At 39.8% G+C, this 25811-nt stretch overlaps 1 protein-coding gene across 2 annotated transcripts in view; it reads left to right on the top strand.

Moving 5' to 3' along the window:
* Positions 1 to 25811, top strand: part of PIK3C3 (phosphatidylinositol 3-kinase catalytic subunit type 3) — a 143409-nt gene that overhangs the window by 5513 nt on the left and 112085 nt on the right. Inside the window, exons 4-8 of one of the 2 annotated variants that reach the window (XM_074995837.1) lie at positions 563 to 692; positions 12494 to 12520; positions 15555 to 15641; positions 17878 to 17973; positions 23451 to 23522. In XM_074995837.1, coding sequence (XP_074851938.1) covers positions 563 to 692; positions 12494 to 12520; positions 15555 to 15641; positions 17878 to 17973; positions 23451 to 23522 — 412 coding nt within the window. The remainder of the gene's footprint in view (positions 1 to 562; positions 693 to 12493; positions 12521 to 15554; positions 15642 to 17877; positions 17974 to 23450; positions 23523 to 25811) is intronic. The other variant, XM_074995838.1, reaches the window with a different exon arrangement.

The raw sequence follows: 25811 nt of genomic DNA, 5'->3' as shown, positions 1-25811 counted from the left end.
TCTGTCCAATACAAGATACTCCCCCATCCACCTGGTCTCTAATATTCTGGGACATAGTTACCAGAACGCTGCATACAATATTTTGTGCAAATGCCATTGTCAGGTTCCATGTTTGTCTTTTACTGACTTTCAGTGCAAACTTGTTCAATTTACAAGTGAAAAAGATATTTGTTCCCTTGAGTGCCTGCACTTTAAAGTCAGCAGCATAATCTGTAAGCCAGGTGGCATTCTACTACCTCATGCATTGTCCCTGATAATAAAAATCCAAGCTTGAGTTCTGCCCTCAGTGTCTACTTGTGCTACCACTTTGACAGTGGGGTTTTTTCCTACTTACTCCAACTGATACATTATTCATTTATTTTAAACTGTGCATGTGATTGAAAATGAAGGCCACCTAAGATCCCAAGCTACCGCTCACTTTGCAGTTCAGCTGAATAATGCACAGCAGAGTGGTGGTTCTGAATGTTTGGCAAAAGGAATGTGTGGGTACTTTCATTGTACTTGTAAATATTGGAGCTGTCAGTATCCAGCTTCCTAAAGCGATGCTGCATCTTTCTTATAGTATGTTTCGTCAAGGAATGCATGACTTGAAAGTCTGGCCCAATGTGGAAGCTGATGGCGCAGAGCCCACTAAAACTCCTGGGAGAACCAGCAGTACTCTATCTGAAGATCAGATGAGCCGATTGGCTAAGGTAATGGGGTACTTTAGTTGGGTCTTTAAAGGTGCTTCTGTCTATAATACAGAAGTCCAATTTAATTGACAGAGCTCAGTAGTATGGAAAACCTGCTTTGTATGTCATTTTCTGGTATTAGTTATTGTGTGTTTTAAATAGATTTACTTTCTCATTTAATTAAAAGGGATTTGTGGTAAATTGTAATGTTTCTCCTTATAAAAAGTTAAATCAAAGTATAAAAGTTAATATGTGGCCATGTCATACTTCATGACATTTACAATTCTGTAAGGAATTTATAAGCCTTCCCTGAATGTGCCCAGGGGAAACCAACAAACTGGACTTTTCAGTTTCAATAAGAATTATTTTAATAACCTTGGTATTTTAAGAGGTTGCCATGTAAATTGGCTTTGACAGCCTATTCTTCCCATTTGGTTTTGGGAAGAAGGGGCTTTCAAAGTCTGGGTGGTCCTTTTGAAAGCCCCTGTCTACATGAGCAGTGTGTGGTTTGAAAGCAGCACTTTTGAAATGCATGCAGCCATCATTAAGCTAATCAGGTGCTACATATTCAAGGAAGCACCTCATTAGCATCTGCCAAAGTGGCTCATTAGCATACCTCTTTCGAAAGGCAGGGGCTAGTGTAGCTGCGGCTTTGGTCTATAAGGTGCCACAGGACTTTTTTTTTTTTTTTTTTTGAAGATACAGACTAACTCGGCTACCTGACTCATACGTGTCTTCAGTCTGGGTGCCTGCCTTGTCCCAGACTTCTGGCCCAGGGACACCAAACAGCTGTACTATTTGCAATGCCGTATTACTACCATTGAGAAATCACATAGGAGTTGACATTGCTGTGACTGATCAGTAGCTGATTACGGACAGACTTTCTCACCAAAGGCCTAGGAAAGCCATTATTTCCTACTACTCGAAGGTGGAGCATATCTGGAGCATGTACTTACACAACAGTGTTGAGCTTCTAGATGTGCTTGCCAGGCTGGACAGTCAACAAAGGGCCTTCTGACTATGTGCAGATCTTTAACGGGGCAGCATGCCTTCTGAATTATGTGATTGCTGGGCAATAGAGCAGTAAGTGTTGGGCATTGTGGGATAGCTGCTACAGAACTATGAAGACTCTCATATGTACACAGTGTCCTATACTTCTGCTGTGTCAAACTCAGTATATTGACTGTCAATTATCGGAGGGGTACAGCCATGTTAGTCTGGATCTGCAAAGGCAACGAGGGGTCCTGTGGCACCTTATAGACTAACAGAAATGTATGAGCATAAGCTTTCGTGGGCAAAGACCCAGATGTCTGACAAAGTGGGTCTCTGCCCACGAAAGCTTATGCTCATACATTTCTGTTAGTCTATAAGGTGCCACAGGACCCCTCGCTGCTTTTTTAGTATATTGACTGTGGCTCCACGCTGTCATAGAGGTGACATTACTGTGTCTGGAAAATGGGGGTTTACAACAGCAGAAGACTAATTCACGTGCAGATGTGTGCACAGCTAGGTTGATTCAAGGTCTCATAAATTGACCTCCTTTTGAAGAATAGATAGGGCGGCTGCTGCTGCTGCCTTTTTTTTTTTCTTTGTTAAAACTCAGTGCACTCATCCCTCGCTATATGAGCACAATTGGTTCCCAAATTTCTGCTCATAGGCGAAAACTCATGTAAAAGTCTCCAGTTTGTTCCAAGTGCTTGTAACTTGGCATAAACCAGTTGAGTTTAGGTACTTTTGTGATGTTTTTGAATAGTTTGGCACCAGAAATAGAAGGTGGTATATGTATGTAGAGCAGGGATTCCCAGCTTATGGGTTGGGATGCAGACATGGATCACCATTAGATTTGTTAAGGGTCACCAGCTGAGCAGTTCCGAGCTGCTTGTGGCTGTTAAAGAAGCCATTTGCAATTTCTTAACACTGCTGCCTCAGGCAAATATCTATCACTAGAGATTGCACCTAGGCATAAGGTAATGGCTGAAAGCTCAACACCTGAGTTAATTGATTTCTAACAACACTTACCTGTTGGGAGCAGGAAGACTGGGGGGAGCCACCCAGCCTAGCAGCTCCAGTAAAGAGGCTGCGGGAGGAGGAGGAGTATCTAAGGTTGGCACTGTTTAGGGCTGCAAGGGGGCCGGGGGGGGAATCTAAGGTTGAGGGTGGCTTAGGGAGGTGGGGGGGTCTAAGACTGGGGGAAGTTTGAGGGTACTGGAGGGTACAGGGCTTGTTCATATTAGCCAGGGAAGTTCACTCATTTGGTGAACATAGGTAGGTATACGTGTCCCTCGTTTTAGCGAGTACTCATAAGTAAAGTACTCTTTAAATGAGGGATAGGTGTACCAGTTTTATTTCTAGCTAGCATTACTGGAAGTAACTAATAACTAGAACTAGTGTTAGTTCTGGCATAACATTGACTATTTTGGTGTAAATTGCAGGAAGAAAGAGATTGGATGGCTGTTCATACTTTGGCTATTCAGTGGTACTAATGTCAGTTTGTAGAGAAGCAGAGTTTCAATGTCAGAAGATAATGGAATACATTTTTCTGTTGCCTCAAAACTCAATTTGAAAAAAACATTCCTGAAAAGGATTGCTGTAATGGATCAGTCTGCATTCAGTCTTTAACAGTGTTATTGGTTAGCCTATTACTCCACCTTATTACAGCAAATTTATGCCATACTCACTTAATAGTTCAGCTATGTTATTAAATAGACTTCAGTAAAATTTTCATATTTGGTTGTTGCCTCCTGACTTTTCAAGGCCTCTGTCTTTCTCACTGTGCAAGTAAACTTTTTCTGATAGAAAAGTTCCAGTGCTATCCATCTGTCTTTCCTCTTCTAGAGATTTACAGTGGCAATAACTTTCATATAAGCTCTGCGTACCTTGAGGTGCTAACAGAAAACTCATTATAATCTGCTCATTTATAGCAGCAGATCACAATAACATGAGCAGTGTGAATTTCAAGAGCACTAATAGGATAGATACTCTGATCCACAGAAAATTTGAGGTGCTGTTTTTTGTTGCTGTAATAATTTTCTTTTTGGAATGAGGACGCAAGTAATATAATGACTGTGTGACCTGTTAATCTTATTTCTATTTTTGTTTAGAATCCACATTTTCTAACTTTCTGCTGAACATATCCTTCACTGGATCCTAGGAAAACTGAAAAAACATAGAATATTTCATAAAGTCTCGAGGGTTTTGTTTTTGTTTTTTTACATTGCATTGCGAGGAAGACAAGGTTTTGCTGTTCACATTTTTCAGAACTTTTCTTTGTAGTTCACTTGTTTACATCTGTACTCAGCTGACACACATCCACTTCCAAGTTGGGCTGACCACTTGTCCCCCTTCATGTTCACCTGAGGACAAGTCCCACATAAATAAGGAAGCCAAAAAACTGCAAGCTGTGCTGCTCTGCATGCTCTAGGCTGCATTGAAGAGTGCTGACCTTGAAGATTTACACACGTGTTCCGGGGGGGGTTATTTTTTAGTTAAATGATTCTAGGAACTCTGCAGTGAATGTGGTTAGACATTTCGCATCTAGTAAAATAGGTGGCATTTTGTTAACCTGTCTTAAGTATTTTCTTATGAACTTCCTCCAACAGTGGTGGGCAATATGTGGCATGGGGCTGCAGGCGGCTCATGCTGCTGGTTGGCTGTCAGACAGGTTGTTTACCTTGTGTCACCAAGTACAGCTCTCCACAGCTCCCACTGGCAGCTGCTTACCTTTCCCAGCCAAAGGAAGTGCAGGAAGCGTTGGCCAGCAAGTCCCTGTGGCTTGTGCAACTTTTCACACTTCCCATTGGTCAGGAACAGCAAACTGCGGCCAATGAAAGCTGTGGATGGCCCTAGAATAAATAAGCTGTCTGGTGGGCCACCAGTGGCATACCCTCATGAGCCATGTGTGACCCGTGAGCTGCATGTTGCCCACAACTGTCTTAGAACTTGTGGAAAAATAGGGCTTCTCTTGCAGTTTTTGACAATTAAAAAAAAGCACTGAAACAAATGAAACATATAACAGATTTCCCACCCAACAGCAGAAAAAAGTTGCAGACTAACAAGGCCATTCTGAGTGCACATTACTTTTCAGGAATATTAGGCTTCAGTGTTATAAATCCAAGAAATAGAAGTAAGGATGCACTTTTCAAACAAGGCACCCAAGCCACCTGAACTCTAGGAATATTCTAGGAGGCAAAACTATTCTACTTTGGGTTCTAGAATAAACGATTTTGGTACTTCTTGTCAAAAATTAGAATGTTGTAGGCTTAATTGCTCAGTGGTTATGCTGCTTTATGTCTGACTTTGAAACCATACACGCTGTGCACAAAGTCTTTATGAAGTCCTGGTTTATGAATAGCATATAGAAGGCACAATCTGCTCAGGTGCTGAGCCCCATCAACCTCTTCTACGCAGTGCTTAACAGTTCAGATGCCCACTCTGGTTTTTTTTTTTTTTCTTTCGCAGTCTGATCTGTTGTCACACAGTTAATGTGTCTCAATATCCAACATTGATATTCTCCATCTGTGGTGTAGCATTTTAACTCCAGTCAGCTATCAAAAGGACAATTTGTCCCACCAAATAAAGCCACAATTCATCTTTTTGGTTGTCTTTTCTTTCTGTGACTTTTTCCCCCTCTGGTTCAATTGCATTAAGATTCTGTCTTGCATGGAAGAGGTAGATTGATGCTGTGCTCCTGTGTAGAAGCATTTTACCTGCCATGCCTGCTGTGAATTCAGTTGACTAGGGTTTCTGTATGGTGGAAAAAAAAGTTCTCACTTACCCAGGTGGGCCCTAGGCAAGTGGATTCATCTGTTCGATGGCACACTTCAGTTCAAGTATCTACTTGAGTAAAGCACACTTTCAGTGGTTCTTATAATCTGTTGAGCAATTAGTGATCTTGTATTGTTGTAGGTAAAAGAATCTGCATATTTGTGAATGAGTGATTGATGGTTAAATGCTGGCATGGTGTCTTCCCATACAAAGGCATCCTTTGACTCCTGTAATATGTTTGTTTGCAGTTTAAACACTGGACTGATTTATGATAATCTGTGATGGTCTTATGATAATTGATGGTATGACACTAGAAACCAGGTTGAAATCCTCCGAATGAATAGTTACTTTAAAAATAAGCATAACTTAGAGCTGCTTTCCATTTCAGGGAAAATCCTTCTTATTTTTTGACCCTTTTTTGATCAGCACTTTCCAGATCCACATGAAGAATTCAGTCACAACCCTATAGATTTTGGACATTGCTGAAACTCCCACTGCGCTGTGGATAGGGAGTGTTTTATACATATCCTTCTTAGACTGGTGAAACCCTGGAAAGCACTCAGTTTGGTAATTGATTGCCATACCATCACACTAATGTGAAATATTTGAAAGTTGCTTCACAAACTGTCAGCATGGCTGAAAGCTGTGAAGTTACCCTCCCAGGGGGATTATTGGTCAAGAAAGCTCCATTCCCTTCCCTCAGTAATTTACAAGCAGATTGTGGAAAATTTTAGAGCTCTGTTTAATATTAATGGTGTTAGGACATAATAATCTACCATGGGAGTGATAGGTTGCTTTATTGCTTAAAAATGAAAGATGGGGTGCTAAATTGTCACTTGCTTCTTCCACTTTCTCACCCATTCACCCACATCGCCATTCTTACTAACTGAATGAAATTGCCTGATCATATCATTACCTTGTCCTTAATTACATCAATGAAAGCATCCCCTTCTTCAGGGAAATTACGATTCTTCTTCCAATTTCAACTAAAAAGGAATGTATTTCTTATTTTGCCACTCTTGGCAGTCTTTCTAATTGTTTATTTCAAGCTCTTTATGTAGGCCTAGACACCAACATTGTTCTGATATCTATGGACATCCCAAATTCAATATATGTAGATAACGAGTGATGTACTATGGGGAGTGGAAAGGGAGAACACCACACACAAAAGGGGACAGTTACCTTATGGTCTGGTGATTCAAAAGAGTCCAGGGCTCCTGGCCACCACTGCTCGTACTGTGGCAGCAGCTGTGGCTGGACGTTCAGGCCATTTAAATCATTACTAGAGCACCACAGGTTGTTCTGAAGGTGGGGATCAGCATGGCGCACACTGGGTGATGCTAAAGGCTGGGTGTCCACAAATGTGGTCCTTCTACCTGAGTTTTGGCAAGTCTTTCGGGTTAGCTACACAAGATAAAGTTTTTCTTTCCTCAGTTTCTTTTCTGTAATTCTAGCTAGATGGTCAGCAGACTAATTCTATAAAATAAAATATAGCCTGAGTTTTATCAGGAAAAGTAAAATTAGTGACAATTTACTGAACTATGTGATGACATTTCAACTTCTGAGAATTAAATTCAAAATGTTGCTGTCTGTGACTTGCCAAATGCTTGTAACTTAGGTTATATCACAGTCCAAAGCTTCGAAATAATGTCAAATAAATCAACTGGCTTAAGCACATGAACTCGTACCAGAGTGTCAGGTTATGTTTCTAATATTCCCAGGGAAAGGGTTTCAGAACAGAGGGCATCAGAAGCCTGAGGCCAGTCCTCAATTTGACAGGTTTAAAATGGCTGATTGCTTAGAGGTCAAGCTGTAAACAGTGAAGATAAGTTTTACAGCACTTTTTGGCCTGCTATTCAATAGCTGTATGGTGAGGTTTTCGGTATTCAGTTTGAGTATTTACAGACGTATGAACCGACTGCAGACTAGAATCACTAACTATGGAGCAGTATGATTCAAACTTTCTGGCATAGGTTCTTTTGTGACTTAATTCTGGACTGCAGTATCAGTGCCATTCTGTTCTTAGGTTCTTTCTAAGTGGTTCAGCGTATCATGCTGATTTACATGCAGAATTTGTGAAGTGGACAAATATCATAGAATTATACAATACTAGAACTGGAAAGAACCTCAAGAGGTCATGTAGTCCAGTCCCCAGGATATCAAAGTAGTGAATGTTATGCTCATTTTCATGAGGGTCCTGACCGAGATATGAATCCAGATCTGTTGTGATGAAAGGCTAGAACAAACAGTAACTTCAGTACCAGCTCATTCAAATTTATAGTAAAATTGCTTAGTGCATTTGGCATATGATGATCAAATTAGGAGGCAAAAGTGGGGATGACTTGGCCCCACTCTGAGAAAACCATCATCCAGCATAGTCTGTCAAGCTCTCAGATGGAATGCTCAAGGAAAGTGCAAAAGAGGAAGGCCTCAGAAAATGTGGAGAAGATCTACTGTGATTGAAGAACAACTGGGGTACTTCTGCAGTCAGCTAGAAATTTTGTCCCGAGGTGGAGTGAGGTGGAGAAGACTTGTAGATGACCTGTGCTCTACCCAGATTACAAGGTTTAAGTCAAGTAAGTCTTGGTATTGCTACCTGACATCAGACCAAAAGTTAATTGTTTGATGTGATGTGAATGAGTTGGTGACTGAGTACATGAAGAATGGACATCTTTCACAAAATATCCAAAGTTTGCCTTTATAATCATCGAGATGAATCCCATTCATTCCATCCTTAACATTTTTGGGGAGTGGGGGGTGGGATACTGTTGTGCTTATGGGAGAAAAGAGCTGTCAAAGGTGGTATTACTGGAGTAGTGGGGACAGATGACAATAAAAAAGTGATAGGGTCAGGTGAGTTTAAAATGGTTGGCATTAAAAGAGAAGGACAAACAGCTTGCATTTGATGCAGTGAAGGCTGATATAGATCCAGCCTTAGTACTTTGGGGAACAGGAGGTGTGGGTTTTTTTCCCCCTCCCAAGATTTTTCAAATCTACTCTGTAGAGACCCTCATCATCATCATCACCTAGTGAAGAAGAAATATCTGCTTAGTGCCCTCAAGATCTACATGGTGGTAGTTTGGCTCATTATAGAAATGCTCATTTGTTTGAGGCCGTCCTCCTCAGTGAGGCTGTGCTGGCAGTTTCAGCTGTTAAAAGCATTTTAGAAACTTAGGCCTTGTCTGCATCAGTGTTTCTCAACCAGGGATTCATGTACCCTGGTGGTACACTGAGGTTTTCCAGGGGGTACGTCAGTTCATCTAGAAGATATTTGTTTAGTTTTACAACAGGCTACATAAAAACACTAGTAAAGTCAGTACAGTCTCAAAGTTAATTCAGACATTGACTTTTTTCCTAGTGCTTCAAATGCCTTAAGTTGAAATGTGAATACAATATTTCATTCCAGTTCATTTATTTGATAAGAAGATGGTAGAAAGTCAACAAGTTTTCAGTAGCAGTCTTCTGGGATATTTTTGCATTTTTTTTGTAAGTAAATAGTTTTAAAGTGAGGGGTAACTTGGTGGTATGCAAAACAAATCTGACTCCTAAAAAGAGTACAGTAACCTGGGAAGGCTGAATCGCAACTCTTTTAAGACCTCAAATTTCTTTAGGACTGTCTCTCAACCGGTGGTATGCATACCCTTAGGGGTATGTGAGAGAAGAAAAAAAAAGGTTGAGAAACACAGGTCTACATTGCCAAATTTTGTCACTTCAAGCTGCCTTTTGGCAACAAAACATTGGGAATAGGTGCAAGACAATATGAGAGCATACACGCTGCCATGCTTCCCCCCTTTTTGTAAGGGATTACTCCTCCCCCACATTCAAGGACAAAAAAACTTCCATCCCATGAGGGACTTTCTTTTTTTTTATCCCTGTATTATTAATAAAGAGTTAATGCAGACTCTGCTATTTCGTTTGTCTACAGAACTAGCTTCTGCTCGTATCCCACAATGCCTGCTCAAATTGCTCTGCTCAGTGTTTTGATATGCGCTTCCTTGAAAGCGTACTACCCATCCGTTTAAAAGCTTCTGAAAGTGTGAGGTAGCTCCCTCTGGGGAACAAAGAGCAACTCATTTGAATGCTCCTGTTCTGCCATGCACTAGGAAGACAGGTGGGCAAGGAGGCAGAGGGCTGTCTGAAGGGGATGAGGAAGGGTGTGCTGCCCTGCTTTGCCATTTCTCATCTTAGGGAGTTCACAGGCCTACAATGCCACTCCTGGCAGCAGAGGAGGTGGTGGGAGAACTTAGGAGGAAATCCAAGTTGTGCAGTGACCAGCTTTCTCTTTCCACAACACTGCACTGTGGGATACACACCCATCGAGCATTGCCCATTCTCTCGGTGATGGTGCTCCTCATGTGTACATGATCTGTAGACAGAGGGAACAAGTGTAAACTCCCTTTGATGATTGTTGTTTTCTCAGTGTTTGTGTATTAACAAGTTTTTTTTTTTAAAGCAAAACTTTTTAGGGTAGACAAGACTTAGTAAGTTCTAATGCAGTCGTTCCCAAACTTTTCAGCATCATGCCCCGTTTTGATTTTTGAGAAACCCTCACGCCCCTGTCTTCTCTTTACTATCATCGCACCCTCTCCCCAACAAAAGAATTGAATTTGTAATTTAAAATAAACACAAACTTGATATAAAAATGTTATTTAAAATTAAAAACAAGCATTAACAGTTTTCCTTGGCTCCTTGTGGGCCACCAGAGCTGATCATGACAGCCACCTGCCTGCCTGAGACCTGCGCTGCCCTCAGAACCTTCCTCCCAAGCCGCTGGGGCCGGCCAGTCACGTACCAGCAACCTGCCTGCTGCCGGAGCCCCACCCTGCTGGGACCAGCTGCCCACCCACCAGCCGCAGGCCAGCTGACCCGGCATCCCACCCAATCCCCCTGCTGCCAGGCCCAGCCACCCACCTGCCATTCTGAGCCGCCCGAGCCCCACGTTTGCTGGGGTCAGCTAGCCACCCACCAGCCTGAGCCACTTGAGCCATGCGCTACCCAGAACAGCTGCCAGCCCAAGCTGCCTGAACCCTGCAATGCCAGGGCCAGCTGCCCAAGCACTGCAAGTCCCACATGCCAGCTGGCCGCCCGAAACCCATGAGCTGCCTGCCTGAGCTGCCCTCCCATCCCACAAAGCCAGGCACTACCAGCCCCCTGCTCTTACTCCACCCTCCTCACCTAAGCCAGACACCCCCACCCTCTCATCTAATCCCATCCTCCTCCTCTCCTCAACCAACTCACACTCATGCCTCCTTGCAGAAGGCATTGAGCTCCATGTGGGTCTTAGCCGGCTACCTGCTTTTTATAGTGGCTGCGCTGGGTTACCCACGTAAAATGGCATGGTCTGAGAGCCAGGAGCAAAGGCCTGCTCTTTCTTCAGGTTGGGGGGGAATGTTGGGTAGGGCTGGATCGCCTCACACCTCCCCTGGAATTTTTTCGCGCCCCCCCAGTTTGGGAAACCATATTCTAATGTTTTGTCCATCCCAGGAGTTTTCTAAGGATTCCTCAGGCAATGCAAGACGTTTGCTTAAGTTCAGGAGACATAATTTGGATGATTGATTTTACACTGTAAAGAGTAAAAGAATGTGAGATGCATAATCGTGATCCAAACTACTTTTACAAAATAAAACAAAGCCCACAATGTGATGCTAATGTAATTCTTCTTGCAGTGTTGCAGTGCGCTATCATGGAGCAGTTGAAGGAAATTTCTTTTTCACTGTCCTCAGTAAAATCCTGATTATTGCTTAATACCAGATTTCTTCTCAGTGTCTGAGGCTGTCAAAAACTTTTAACTGTGTCTGGAAACTTAAGATAATAGGTGTACTAAGTGAAGTTTGTATGTGAAGTGATGTGTCTGTGTTGATCCCAGGATATTACAGAGGCAAGGTGGGTGAAGTAATATTCTTTATTGGACCAACTTCATCTTCTCTCTTGAACAGAATTTGGGCCAGTAAAAGTTATTACTTCAGCCACACTGTTTAAATTTGTTTTTGCCATCTAAGACTGAGCCCTAAACAGCTACAAACTCAAGTTCTAAAAGGTGTAGTTCACTGGATGCAGCAAAGCCTTAAAAACAAAACAAAACACAGAAACCCTAAGTGAAAAAAGTCTTTAAGAATCTCTGATCTTTTCAGAAACTTAATTAAAACAGTCTTAGGGCAAACGAATCTTGACCTGAATATATTAGATACTCATGTAAAATGTGGAGTGAATTTAAAAGCAGTGTGCCCAAGACCTTGTTGTTCTGCTGCCTGTGTGTCTTCTTTGTTTTTAATGGCAGTATATTGTGAAGGGGAAGCACATGATTCTTTTTCCCCTTTTAATTGCATTATTTAAACAGTAACAGAGAGGAAGCCGTGCTAGTCTATACGCTATCAAAACAAAAAGCAGTCAAGTAGCACTTTAAAGACTAGCAAAATAGTTTATTAGGTGAGCTTTCGAGGGCCAGACCCACTTCTTCAGAGCATAGCCAGACCAGAACAGACTCAATATTTAAGGCACAGAGAACCAAAAACAGTAAGCAAGGAGGACAAATCAGAAAAAGATAATCAAGGTGGTCTGGCTATGGTCTGAAGAAGTGGGTCTGTCCCACGAAAGCTCACCTAATAAACTATTTTGAAAGTCTTCAAAATGCTACTTGACTGCTTTTTGTTTTGACTATTTAAACAGGAAGAGTAGTAATTTCTTAGGTGGATTTGGTTTAGGTATGAGTTTTAAGATATAGCTGTGATATGCAGAAGTTTCAAAAGATAATAGTAAGGTTTATTTTAGTCTGTTTCTTTTGATGCAGTTGAATTTTTTTTTTCCTAGAATGTAGGTTGAGCTGAGGTGAACTCTCCTCACCTATTTGTTTGTGGCGAGAAGTCAGGGTGTGTGTTTATGACGGATTTTATTCACTTTCAACCTGATCCTGTGATGCACTAAGCTTCTCTTGAGTGAGTGAGTGCCCTCCCTCAACTTCCCATGTAGTAATCTTCTGGTAGAGTACTAAATTCCAATTATATATGTGGAAATCACAGTCATTTACGATGCTGATTAATTAACAAGTTTCTTTAATATAGGAATGTGACAAGGAACATTTGGAGGAAGTAAGTAACGAGGGCAAAGCTTGTCAGCACCTGGTTTTGGAAGTGCATGCTTCTTGTCACTAAGCAGCCTAACATTTCTTAGTCAGAAATCTTCCCATTCTCCTCTGATTTTTTGATGTGAAATTACTGGCTGTTTGTGTCATGTTTGCTTGTTTGGTTAAGGCTTTGAATAGTCAGATTTGCCATTTCTAATATTAATCAACACCATGCTTGAGATGTGTATGAAGACATGCTTGTGTGCTGTGAGCATAGGCAATCTGAACCTGCTCTTATCCTGTATGGTTGGAATTTTCACAGAAGTTGGCTACAGGCATTTCCAAATAAATAAACATACATTTCTTCCCATTGCAAGTGCGCTTCCAGAAATATTCCATCTGCTCACTGATGGAGTTGCTACGAGAGTGGTACCTCTGTTCACTAGAGCTGTTTTTTTTTTTGCTTTATCTCTGCCCTTGCATAGAAATGTAATAATAAGCTTCAACCTCCCTTCTCTATACCTCACTCTTCCCTAGTTTTATCTCTGCAAGGGTGTATGTATGTGGGTGGGGTCAGAAACAAAATTCTCCTACCAGCAGTAAAACCTATTCAATGTTAGAACCTTGATAAATGAATATAAACAAAGATAATTAAATTTCACCAAGCTCGGTGTAAATCCAGCCCTCAAAATAGTAGGGAACCCTACCTTCCCTCTAGACATATCTTCCTTTTGTGTTGCCAGCCTTTGCAGAAATGTTTGAGGGCAGGGGAAGGCGCTTGACACGTGTACATGTGCACCCCCCCCTTTGTGTGCTAGGGATGAGGAAGTGTTAGGACAGTATCAACTTGTACAGTCTTTCAATGGAGTTGAAATGATTGAGTGTATAGGACCAGCCATGACTTGTTGATACTCTGGAAGAGAGGAGCTTCAGGGAACAGCCCCTCCTTCAGAAAGAAAAGGATTTTTCTTCTAAAACATAAACATGCCCAAACAGCAAATGTACCCTATAACATGAGGGGGAGAAAACCACAAAATGAAAACGTATGAAGATTCCTGGGCTCTTATTTGGCAAACGTATTTCTTCAATCAGATAGAAAAATCTTGAGTTCTGTGTATATTCAGACGTGTAAAACATTACAATTTTGAATCCAATGAATGGTTGTCATGAATATAACATTTATTTCTAGTGGAGTGCCTCTAAGATCTCTTCCATTTTATAACTCAGACCAGAGTTAGTAGGATTTGATTTCAGCACCAGCATTTCAGCCTTCCTCAAAAATATCCAGAACAGTAATCAAATGACGAATTTCAAGGAAACCATTAATAAACTCCTTCTTCTGAACAAATCTGGATTTGGATTTTTACCTGTTTACCATCCCCTGTTACAGTATTGCTATGTGACTTACTTGACTTAAACCCATGTGGAGCATAGGTCATCTACAGGTCTTTTCCACTTCACTCTGTCTTGAGACAAAACTTCGAGTTGACTTCAGGAGTGCTGCTTCTTCAATCTCAGTAGACCTTCTCCATGTTGTCTGAGGTCTGCCTCATTTGCATTTTCCTTGTGGGGTCTATATGAGACCTTGACAGACTATGCTGGGTGATGGTTTACTGAGAGTGTGGCCTAGGCATCCCAACTTTCTTTTCTTGATTTGAACATCAAGTGGTTCTTGGCTTGCTCTGTTTCAAAGCTGCTCATTTGTGACAATGTCTTGCCATGTGATGTAACGCATGTACCTCAGGCATCTATTCACGAATGTCTATAGCTTGTGATTTGAAGACTTTTTAGAATGCCAGGTCTCACGTCCATACAAGAGCTCTCAGTTCACATTTGTGTTGAAGATCTGCAGTTTCATCTTTGCACATATGGTTTATGAACTCCCACACGGGACAACAATGTAATGGTGGTTGGTGGTTGTTAGTTTTTGAGAGAGGAATGTTTCATTCCCTGATTTCTGAAATTATTGCCAAGTCCATGCAATCTATTCATTGAATGTTTGTACAGTGCCAGCATAGTGGGCCCTGATTTAGTCTGCTGCAATTCTAGAAAATTAGCGAAACTTCTATCTGGACTGTTTTTTTCACCTCCTCTCCTGTTCTTCACCCGCTTCCTGCCTCCACACACAAGAGAGCATGTTTGAAAAGAGCAAATGAACTTTAAATGGCTGTCTGTTTTCCTTTAGTCTGTGGCATGTAAATATACTGCATATATATGATACATAGAATCATCTTACATAGTGCAGACATAAAGTATTATTTTGATACTAATTGAGTCTGTGTTCTAAACCACATTGGTGAAAGCAGTACTTCACTGTGCAGCCCTTACATTTTAGGCTCGCAGAATTGTGCTAGAACTGCCACATAGCAGCAGCATATTGTGCATGTGTATTAGTAGCATACTATGGTTATATAATTCAACTTAACAGGTTTTTATAAGGCATCTCAGCTGTCTTACGCTTTGTACTTTTGTTGTTGCTGTCCATGTTAGCATTAGGTGTGTGTTTTTAATGCATATACAACGCGATACAGCAGGAATGAACAACATTGCATCTCCCAGCTCTCTGTAGACCACCAGCAAACCATGGCTTGGGAATCTCTGCTCTATCCAATTATCAGTGGCTAAGGAAAACTTAAACAAATTGCATCTTTAAATTACTTTTAAGGACGTGAAGTATAGTGTTGTGAAGTTAAATGAAGTATCACTTGTGCATTCACTAATTGTGGAGATTTTTAAGAGTCAGAAATCTTTCGTGTGAAGGGAATGACCATTAATATTGTCATGCTAGAACTCTGCTTTACAGGTAGGGTACATGATTATGCAAATTAAGCTAAGTGATATGTGCATTTTGTCCTTTCTTTTGTGGTGAATATGTTTTGGATCCTGGGAATATTTTTGAGAGATTAAATTTTATAAGCACAACTTCATGTGCAACACGAATGCTTTTTAAGTCCCTTTCTTTCCATGCACTTCATATGTGAAATTGTCTTTGGAATTATGGCTTCGATATTTTTCAGTTACAGCAATTTAAATGGTATCACTATATATTTCCATGGCAGCTCACCAAGTCTCATCGACAAGGCCACATGGTTAAAGTAGACTGGCTGGACAGACTGACCTTTAGAGAAATAGAAATGATCAATGAGGTAGGTCGTCATATATCAGCTTTATAATGGGTTTTGGGTTGTCTTGATGGGGAAGCCTTGGCTTGCTTGGGAGACTGTAATTCAGATGACTTGACTGTTTTTCTTCTCTCTTTATTGTGAATATTAAAGAAAGAAGTCAATCTGAAAAGCATCTTTCTGTGGATTTAATTGTACAGAGAAAGCTGAAAATAGCTCTGGCACGATATCAGTTAATTTGGTTATGTGGTTAAGGTTGTTGTTGTGTCCCATGATGCTCTTGAAGTTGTTACAACAACTTCTTTCAGTAAACTTTAACCCGCAAAAATCTCAGCATCAAACTTATAAAAATAGTTTAAATGAAAGGTTATGAATTGATTCAAATGATGTTTCTTTGGGAGGAATTATATACATCGGGAAACATTACTTGAACCAACTGCATATTTGTTTTTAACTTATAAAAGATCCCCTCCTCCTAGCTCAGGAGGGAAGTTTTAACCCATGAAGCCAGAAATGATCTAAAAGGGCCTGCACTCTGTAAGCACATGGAATGATCAAATGAGGCCTTGTCCACACTGCTAGTTTTTGTCACCAAAAATAACTTGTCAACAAAACAGTGAGCATGTACACACTGCCATGCAATTGTTGTTTGGAAAAATGCCCAGTTTTAGTGATAAACTTGCACTCCTGCAGGAGATTTTTTTTTCTTCTTCTTCACCTTGCCTTCATTGTTGGGAAGCTAGTGTTGAAACTGCTGCTCAGTTCAACAAGAAATCCCATGGCACCCTGAAGACTAACAGATGTATTTGGGCATAAGCTTTCATGGCTGGAACCTGCTTGGTCAGATGCATTTTGCCAGTGGAAGGTGTTACAGAAATTTTCATGGCATCTCAGAAAGTAGTTTCCAACCTAGGAAGGCTTATGCCCAAAGTTTGCTTGTTTTTGCTGTTTATTTTTTTTTGACAGACCTGGTTTCTGCCAGTATCTCTCAATGCCTGCCCTGATCACTCTGCTCAGTGTTTAGATTGGTGCTGACCGACAATCATGCACGCTCTCCCTTTTGAAGTTCTAAGAAGTATCTTTGAATCTGAGCTGCTTTGTTTGGGGAACAAAGAATAAATCACTGGTCTTGGGGAAGAGACTGCTGTGATGCATTGACATTCCTCAACAAGGAGAGTTCACAGAGCTACTTGTGGTGGCCCTCAATGCAGCTAAAGAGGCTGTGGGAGAACTTGAGGGAATTCCAATTTGTGGAGCAATCAGCTCCGCCTTCCCACAACACTGCACTGTGGGATACATGTCCTCAGTGCATTGTTCACATCATGAATGACAGTGCCCCGGCTGTAGACATGATCTTTCAACAGAAGGAGTAAATATGAACATACTGTGGCAATTTTCTTTTTGTGAACTTTTCGGTGTCAACATAATTTTTGTTGACAAAAGTTCATAGTGTAGACAAGATCTTATTCAACACCTGTGTGTTCATAGCTGTCTGCTTGTATAAGGTTTTATTAGCTGTGTTTTTGTTTGGGAATTGTAGAGAGAATGATTTGCATTTCTGGAGCACCTTCCGCTCACTGGCAAAGGCTTAAGTGCTGTGCGAATTCTAAGTTTCAGTGTACACAAATAGTCTTTACGAAGTCTTCCCTCCTGTAGAACCAAGCATGTCCACTGAGAACTAGCACAGAAGCAGAGATTTGATCCTGTGTGGAGCAGGCAGCCTTTGGCAGAACCATACTGTGTCTGTGCTTTAAACAGAAGACCAGCCTCCCTCCCCGCAAGAGTGAATACCTTCGTGGGTGGGTGAGCTGATTCTCTTCAGTTGTTTGCAAAGTTCCAGCAACAGAAGTGTTATTCCTGGTGGTGTATGTCTCAGAACCAATACACCCCAACTCCAGGATCCCAAGTTTCATTTGTAGATTTAGCAGTTGGAGAACTTGTAAACTGAGCAGACTGTCTTGAAGCCATTGAGGTGCCAACATAGCACCTCCAAGTGTAGTTTCAACTCCACTCTTCCATTGGCTCACTTAAACCATTCACTTGTTGTAGAGTGTGAATGACAATATATGATGTCAGAGAAAGGTGATGTCCAAAATTAAGTAGTTATGTAATATTATAAACTGAGCAATTGCCATAGCTTCTGAAAATCCAGTCCATGAGCTACACCACAAAGGAAATATAATTTTCTGCTAAGAAAATGCTGAAGATTGATGTTCTTTTTAATATGAAATCTACATCTGCAGTCTGTTTTCTTTTTTAGAGTGAAAAACGAAGTTCTAATTTTATGTACTTGATGATTGAGTTTCGGTGTGTCAAGTGTGACGATAAAGAATATGGAATAGTTTACTATGAAAAGGTATGTGCCTTGCAAGTTTTATGATCTGCTTTAAGGGGGGAAAAGGCAAACTTACCACGAAAGAAAATTACACATTTTCCTGCTGAGATGAAATATTTTGTTGTAAGAACATGGGAGACAGCTGTCAGTGGCAGCTGTTTATGTACATACAAATCAAATAGTATAGTTACAACAAGATTACAGAAGTCAATCATTCATGTAATGCAGTTCACTGTTACAGAATTTAATAAGCGCGAGTGATTTAAAAACTTTTTGATTTATTGTTTCCCCTAATCAAGTAGTACTTTCAGAGTAGCATTATGTAAAATTAGTTCTTGGATTGGGGTGAAGAGATCTGCTTATCTTCATTGGTAGACTTGATAAGGGATTGGCTTAACAAAACTTTGCACAAGAGCTGTGCCAATATACAGTCTCATTTGAGCAAATCATGGAGATTTATTTCCCCCATGTGCTTTGTTTTATTCAGGGTTTATTTTAATACTTTCAACAGGCTTTTGTGACAGTAACAAATAGATGAAATCTCTGCTTTCCTTAGCATTGTATAATTTCCATTTACGTAGCATCTTCTAAGGATCTCAGGCTGATATACAAACATCAACAAATTCCCCCAAATAACTTGCAAAATAAGTATCCTTACCCCCATTTTGCAAATGGGGAGATGATGGTAAGAGGGTAAGTGAAATTTCCAAGACCACATTGTTGTTTGAAAAGCTGGGGTAAGAATCTGGATCTTCAGAATTTCATATGTGTTAGCTGTAAAACCATCCAATCTTTCTCCCTTGATGTAGGTGTTTTTCCGTATGTAAGCGTGGTTGTTGGAGGCTTTGTGATTGCAGTATAAGGGTAATTGGGTTATAAAAATGGCTTACTAAGCATCATAAGATAATTAGGTGGGTAATAGCACACCTTAAATGCAGAAATAGCCACAATTTGAAGGACTTGTTGAAAAGCTTCTTCTCACAAATAAATTCTGGACCTTTTTCTGGAAACAGCAGAACACTATCCATAAATTAGTTGACTGTCTTCTCAAGTTTGTTATGCTTCCACTTAAAATACAAAGATCACCAGTCCAGCATACTGAACCTAATGGAACTAGGGTAGGTTGTCACCTCTCTGTGACTGATAGTCCAAGTGAAAATTACTTGTCACAGTTTGTTGATAGATTTGTTTTTCAGTGTTGTGACAGAGAACCAGCCTGTTAAACAGCTGCTGATAGAATCTGAGAGTCTGTGATTCAACACTGTTACTGTATATAAAATGAAGTGGCAGTGGCTTCTTTTATGTTCTCTATCAACTTAATTTTAATGCAGTATTTAATATATGAGGAATGCCATTCTGCGGGTAGCAAGAACACAACTTCCAGTTCCCTGTCTATGCAAATACCAATCACTCTGAAAATATCATTGTGAATTCCCAAATGCAAGTATTTCATCTGATCTCTGTAGGAATATGAACACCATCATTTTTCATGGAGAGTTCAAGTGAAACAAGTGTTATATTGGGCAAACAGGACAATTTTAGCCATGTTAGTTTTTAAAGGATTTACTTGTTAGACTCTTTCCCAGTGTTTAAAAAAAAAATTAATTTTCTTCAGTCTCTGAAGCTTGGCCTTTGTATCCATGTAGGTTCTAGAGATACAAATAGGTGTACCTTGCTGTTGTTTCTTGCAACCCTGGTTTAACTTACCACATAACCCTATTTGTTGGTGGCTTTGAAACCGCTGAATGCTGTAATTTCAAAGAGGTAGGGCAGAACCTTGCTTGATGAACGCTTTGCTTTACCTTATTGCTAGAATCAAGGCAAAGTTGGCAGTGTCTGTCCACCTCTCATCAAAGAAAAAATAGAAGAGAGTGATACTGGAGTCTTAAATTTGTAAAAAAAAAAATAGTGTTTTTGGAATATGATGGAATACCTTCAATTTTATGCTATAAAATATTTAACTAAACTAAACCAAACTCAGAGCGAACTTTGTATGTTTATGAAATTTAATTTCACTTTTAATTGAGACCTACATGGCAAATTAGCGGGTAAACAACCATTTGCACGAATTATTGAGGTTACACACTCAGGGACCCTAAAAGCTTATGTTCCAAAATATCTGTTAGTCTATTAGGTGCCTCAAGACTTCTTGTTGTAATAGATACTGATGTTCTGTTAGTGAAAGAGAGAGGTCAGAGCTGCACATTCCCTATTTGAAAGGTGGATAAAACTGCCAACATTGTTGTTCTGTTGACTGATAGCATTCTGTATTTCTCTAGGGCATTTTATGGAATAGACTGTTTTGAAACACAACTATCTTTAATGAGAGAATTTGGACTGGGAGAGCAATGATAGAACCCAACCAACTTGCAAATTTTTGTTACAGTTTAAGGGTTTCTTGGTGATAAAGCATAATAAAATTGTGAAGACATTTGAGCTGAATAACAAAAATGAGCAAAATGAGGACACGCTAGCTTCATGTTCAGCTTCTTTAATGTGCAATGTAGAAAAATTTGTGGGCTGATCTGTTAAGTGTAGTTTTTGCTTTTTTCTTTCTTGACTTTTTTCACTGTAACAGTGGCATTGTGGAAGAAACACTTTTTTTTTATTTTTAAATCAGATATGCAAAGGTGAAAAGATACAGTTGAAATCTTAGAGGCTTTCCAAATCACTGATAACTAGTCCTTGGAATAGTTTACTGTTCTATCCAAGTGATTTCTTGGCATTTTTGGTCTTTATAAGATTTTCTTCACTGTTAGAAATAATTAAGAAGTTGGTGGATTTTTTTTTTAGCCTGGGAATGCTGAAGTGAACTTTAATGATTGTACAGTAAACCCTCAATTTAATGGGCTAATGGGGAGAGAGGGTGTCTGTTAATGCTGTGAAATTCCATTAAATCCAAATGGTTATAATGTATGACGATGCACTGACCTGCTTGCATCACTCACTCCTGTTCTCTGCCTTCTCTTCCCTTCCCCCTTCTTTTTCCCTCACACCTCTGTCTCCTTCTTCCAATTAAGGGAAGAGGAGCTACACACCAGCCTGGCTCCAGCCACCTCCTGCAGTATGTGTAGTTTGTGTGTTTATTTTTATTAATTTAGAAAAGGAAAAATCTGGAACTCTTCAGTCTTTATCCTAAATGTTACTTATTCTTTGTGTGGTTTTGGTCAAGTTGCTCAAGGTTCATCTACGTTGAACTGAGGTGTGATTCCTCCTTTGTATAGCTAGGCTTGAGCTAGTGTCTGAACATAGCAGTGTGTCTGCAGTGGCTTGGGTAGCAACACAGTACAATCCCGTCTGACCCTCCTCCTCCCTCTCCAGGGTCTTTCTGTACAAATTTGGAATCATCCCTCCCTGATCAAATATAAATGTACCCTGCCTCTCTTATTATGCATCAATAAAACGAGGATAATTTTTTATCTTTGGTAGTGGGGGCATGTTAGTTAGGGTTGATAAACTCGTGTTTTCACAGCAATTTAAAGAAATTCTAAGTACTACTTAATTTTATGTGCATTATTATAAACTGTACAAATAGAAAAAGCCAAAGAAAAACATCATAGAGCACATTCTATAGACGCAATTATTATACTTTTTTGATATTTTGGGGAAAACTCTTATTACATAGGTTTAACTATAGTTACGGGTGAGAATGGTGGGAGGATAGTGGTAGTGGCTAGATAACTGGTTCTGCTTTTGTATTTTAACTGTACCTCTTTCCCCCCCACTACTCATCTTTTTCTCATCTGCCTGCTGCTTCCTGTCTAACGCCTAGATTGTAAGTTCTTATGTACAGGGACTGATCTTCTTAGCTTCTTTTCTGTACAGTATCTGGCACAGTGGGACCATTGATTCTTGATTGTCACTCTTAGGCAGGTGCTTTTGTAATAGAAATAATGAGTATGGTCTTTAGTACCAGGTATCTTAATTAGCACCAAAGTCACCATCTGTGCAATTTTTGATTTTTGGACTTTTTTTGGATTTTTTTATTTTAATTCTTAAACATTAAACATTTTAAATTGAATAAAAGGAAAAGTAATCAGTATTTATTCATAGTTTGGGCTTAACACCATCCACATAGTCTGTGTATGCTAGCTAGAAGACATTATTAATAGTATGATATCAGAATTCTGTTTTTAAAAACATTGAGTTAGTATTGTACTTATTAGCTTCATCTGCCTGGAAAAGTCCAATGTATCCTTGATTTACTGGTAGAAAAACAGATTTCTACTGGTACAAAATCAAAGGGTACTGTAGTCAGCAGTGTAGAATCAGTATGGCTATGTCTGCTCTGTCTCCTCCTTTTGAAAAGGGCATGCAAAAACGGTTGGTAAAAAATATAAATGAGTTGCTAATTTGCATATTCAGCACTTTATTTGCATAACAACCACTTTTTCACTTTCCCTCAATTTCTGAAAATGCTCTAGATAATAAACCCGTAGTCTCGAGGTCGGACATTTAAATTATGTCCGTACTTGTTTCGGCTACTCCTTTTGAAAATGTTGTCTGCACTTCCATGACAGATATATCATACAGTTAAAGCTCTGGTATCAGACATGTTGGTGAAAAAAACGGTGCTGGTTAGGAATAAATAGATTAATTGAATTAAATTTTACCAATGTAATGCTGTTTTTTCAAATAATTAAAACATAATAAAGTGAACATAGTATACAGGTACCCACCAATCCAGTAATACTGTATTGTGGAGTAGCTGGGTTCTTAAAGCACTTAGGTGTGTACAGGTAAAGTTTTCTTTAGAGAAGCTTATCTGATGACACTATGTGCCACTGAGTATATGCTCAGATCACTAAAAATACTCAACACTAAAACTTATGCTGAACATAATATTTAATCTGTCTGTGATTCAAAAGGCATTTTAGGATTACACAGTGCCTCAAAGTAAACATTGGGTTGAATCTGTAATGACCCTGTGACAGACCCTGGAAGCCATACTTTTGAATAAATCCCTGATTTCAGCTTGCTTACTTTTGTTTTTTTTTTGTTTTTTGTCTTTTTGCATAATATACAGTTGCATACCTTGCTGGGCAGTACACCAGTCCTAATTACTAGACTGAAAACTTATATTTTGAGAGATCAGAAATGCTGGTTAATTGAGCTTTTTTGGCTAATTGAGTGCTCCAGGTATCAGAGCTTTTACTGTACTAATATTGGTGAAAATGTCCATCCATTTTTTCTTCACTAAAAGGTTAATGCTGATAAAGTTTTAAAAATGAGATTCTTTCTAAATATGTCACATTAATACATGTTGTTTATCCTTCAGTCTCCTACTTCATTCTGCCTTCTGAGCTTTGTCAAAAATTAGCTAGACAAATTCCTTTGTGTTTTCTTGCCCTTTCGTTAGTTGGTTATCCATTGAAAGGCAGCAAAGTTTAATTGCTTTATTTTTTCTTGAATATGGAAAGTAGTAAATTCTGACAGAAGACATGTTCATTATAACGTGTGAGACATTTATTGTGCCTTTGAATTTTGTTGCTGTGCAGGATGGTGATGAGTCATCTCCAATTTTAACAAGCTCGGAGATTGTTAAGGTTCCAGATCCCCAGATGTCTATGGTGAGTAATTGTCTGAGCAATACAATCCAGGTAAGAAAACTTCATTGCAGTGTGCTGTGAAGTTCTTACGTGTGTATGTGTGGGTGGGATGGGGGGACTCTTGACAATAATATCTGCTTTGGTCTCAAGTAAGTTTAATTTCAGCAAAAGGTAGCTATTGCCGGCATGTTAAGCCTTGAGTCGACCCATCTGAGAAATATTAGTGAGACCTTTAACATATGAGGTGTGTTCAAATGCTTCATTAAAATGTTAGGATTGGTGAAATGCTCAAAATTTTTTAGTTCTTCATGCGTCCCCTCCATATTGCCAGTCATGGGACTTGGGCTGACTGCTGCAGCAGGACTTCCCAATCTCTTGATAGCACTGCTCGTTAGGAGGGAGCCTTCAGTGCCCTCCTTCCCCCACCCTAACAAGTAAGCATGCTGTGAGGATGTGGGTATGAAAAGGGGCATGAATCTCATTGTTACCTCAGTTTCTTCCATGTACCGGAATGAAAGGGTATGAACCTGTCTCTATTAGTACTTTCATGTTTCACTAAGACTGTAGAATTACAAATACTGATGTTTGGTTCACCATTTCCTGTACAGAATCTTACCTTTGGCCTTTAAACTGCACCCAGATTTTATACAAAAATGCCTGGCTCCAATAACAGCATATTTGAGAAGGCAATGAATTTTCATCGTCCCTTCTTGAAAATGTAAGGAAGGCCATTTGGATTAATTATTCAGTTTTTGGCACCCTAGATCTTCTCATAAATGGAAAGAAATCTCTTCTCTTATCACAGAAGATTCTATTCACTGTTTTGATCCTTTATACAATAAAAGGAAGAGCTTTCCTTCCAGAAGAGCAGCATTCAATCATGAATGTCACTATACACACACTTTCATCAGTATCCTTCGTGTGTGTGTGTGTGTGTGTGTGTGTGTGTGTATATATATATATATATATATAAATATATAAATATCAAGACGTGTGTGACTGTGTCAGGTTCAGAATGAGTCATCTTCATCACTGGCTCCTGCAGATCTTCAATCCCTGTATGAACTATGTGCTGTCCCAGGCTGGACTTTGTGCTAAAAGAACTCTCTGTTGTGAGAAACATGTACTTTCCTCTAATGTGGTGACAGAAATTCCAGAATGTGCCTAAGGGAATTTTGTTCAACCCAGCTCCTGTTTCATTAACAATAACTACAGGTGAAGCAAAGATAAGTGGTAGATCATAATGGTTGAGGGAAGAGTTACACTTTCACAGCATGTTTATTTGAAGTCTTTGGACCTACAGAGAATCTTGATTATGTATAAGTGTACTTGCATTGAAGTCAATCCAGTCCATCTGGGTGTCCATCTTTTTTTCACAGGCGCAAAATGAGGTAATTCTGGTACCCTTTGGCAGTGTATTATTTGACCCCACCAGGAGGTGCTTGATTTTTCTCAACTATGCAAAAGAAGCAATAAAACTGTTGAACTAGTATATCCAGTGCGTGCACACACTTTCTCTGTGTGTGTGTCTGTACACACACACAATTGCCCAACGTGTAGTGGGGGCAATATAGTGCGATTGCAGATGAACTGAGCAGATATTTGTGGTAGATGCACGAATGGACTCTAACAAGCTCTGTCACATAGAATGTTTTCATTCTTTGGGGATTTTTGAACATAAGTCTCTTTGCCATAAGGTGCAGTTTGCAATATCCCTGTTTTTGCGAAGAGCTGGCTCAGTCGGTCATTGAGAGAGTTTGATATGTACATTTCTCCTATTTTTGCTCATCACCAAAGTCTTAAAGATATAATGCAGGACTGAGCCAGGTTGATTCTCTGCTCAAATGTGGCCACAACAACAGTGGTACACTGAATTATTCTATCCAACACTAACTACAAGATGCTCCTGTTGTCAACAGACCTGCTCTCCCAGATCTCTGGTCATTACATCCAGCACCGTGGACAGCTGAAAAAAGTGTTAATCAATTTCAGCCCCCATAAACTGTTTTGGAATATTTTTTACACTAAAAAGTTCTCTTTGCCTCCCGTTAAGATCTATATAGTGGTAGTGCATCAGACTCACGTTAATGGTGAAAAACTTTTTAAAAGGCCAATTGAATCTGAATCCTTTCAGTATGGAATCTTGTCCCAACATGGAATTTGAATTTACTTCTAACTTTACTCGTGTCTTACTCATTTTAACCTTTCAGTGAAGATAGGTTTTCTTATAGCTGCTACTTTCTGGTAGAAGACTACATGTATTGGTGTGAGATCCCTTAACATTTTTTATAAAGACAAAATGGTTCTTAG

This window comes from Carettochelys insculpta, chromosome 5, assembly GCF_033958435.1.
Source record: "Carettochelys insculpta isolate YL-2023 chromosome 5, ASM3395843v1, whole genome shotgun sequence".
Lineage (NCBI taxonomy): Eukaryota > Metazoa > Chordata > Testudines > Carettochelyidae > Carettochelys > Carettochelys insculpta.
This window is presented reverse-complemented; position numbering and strand designations above follow the sequence as displayed.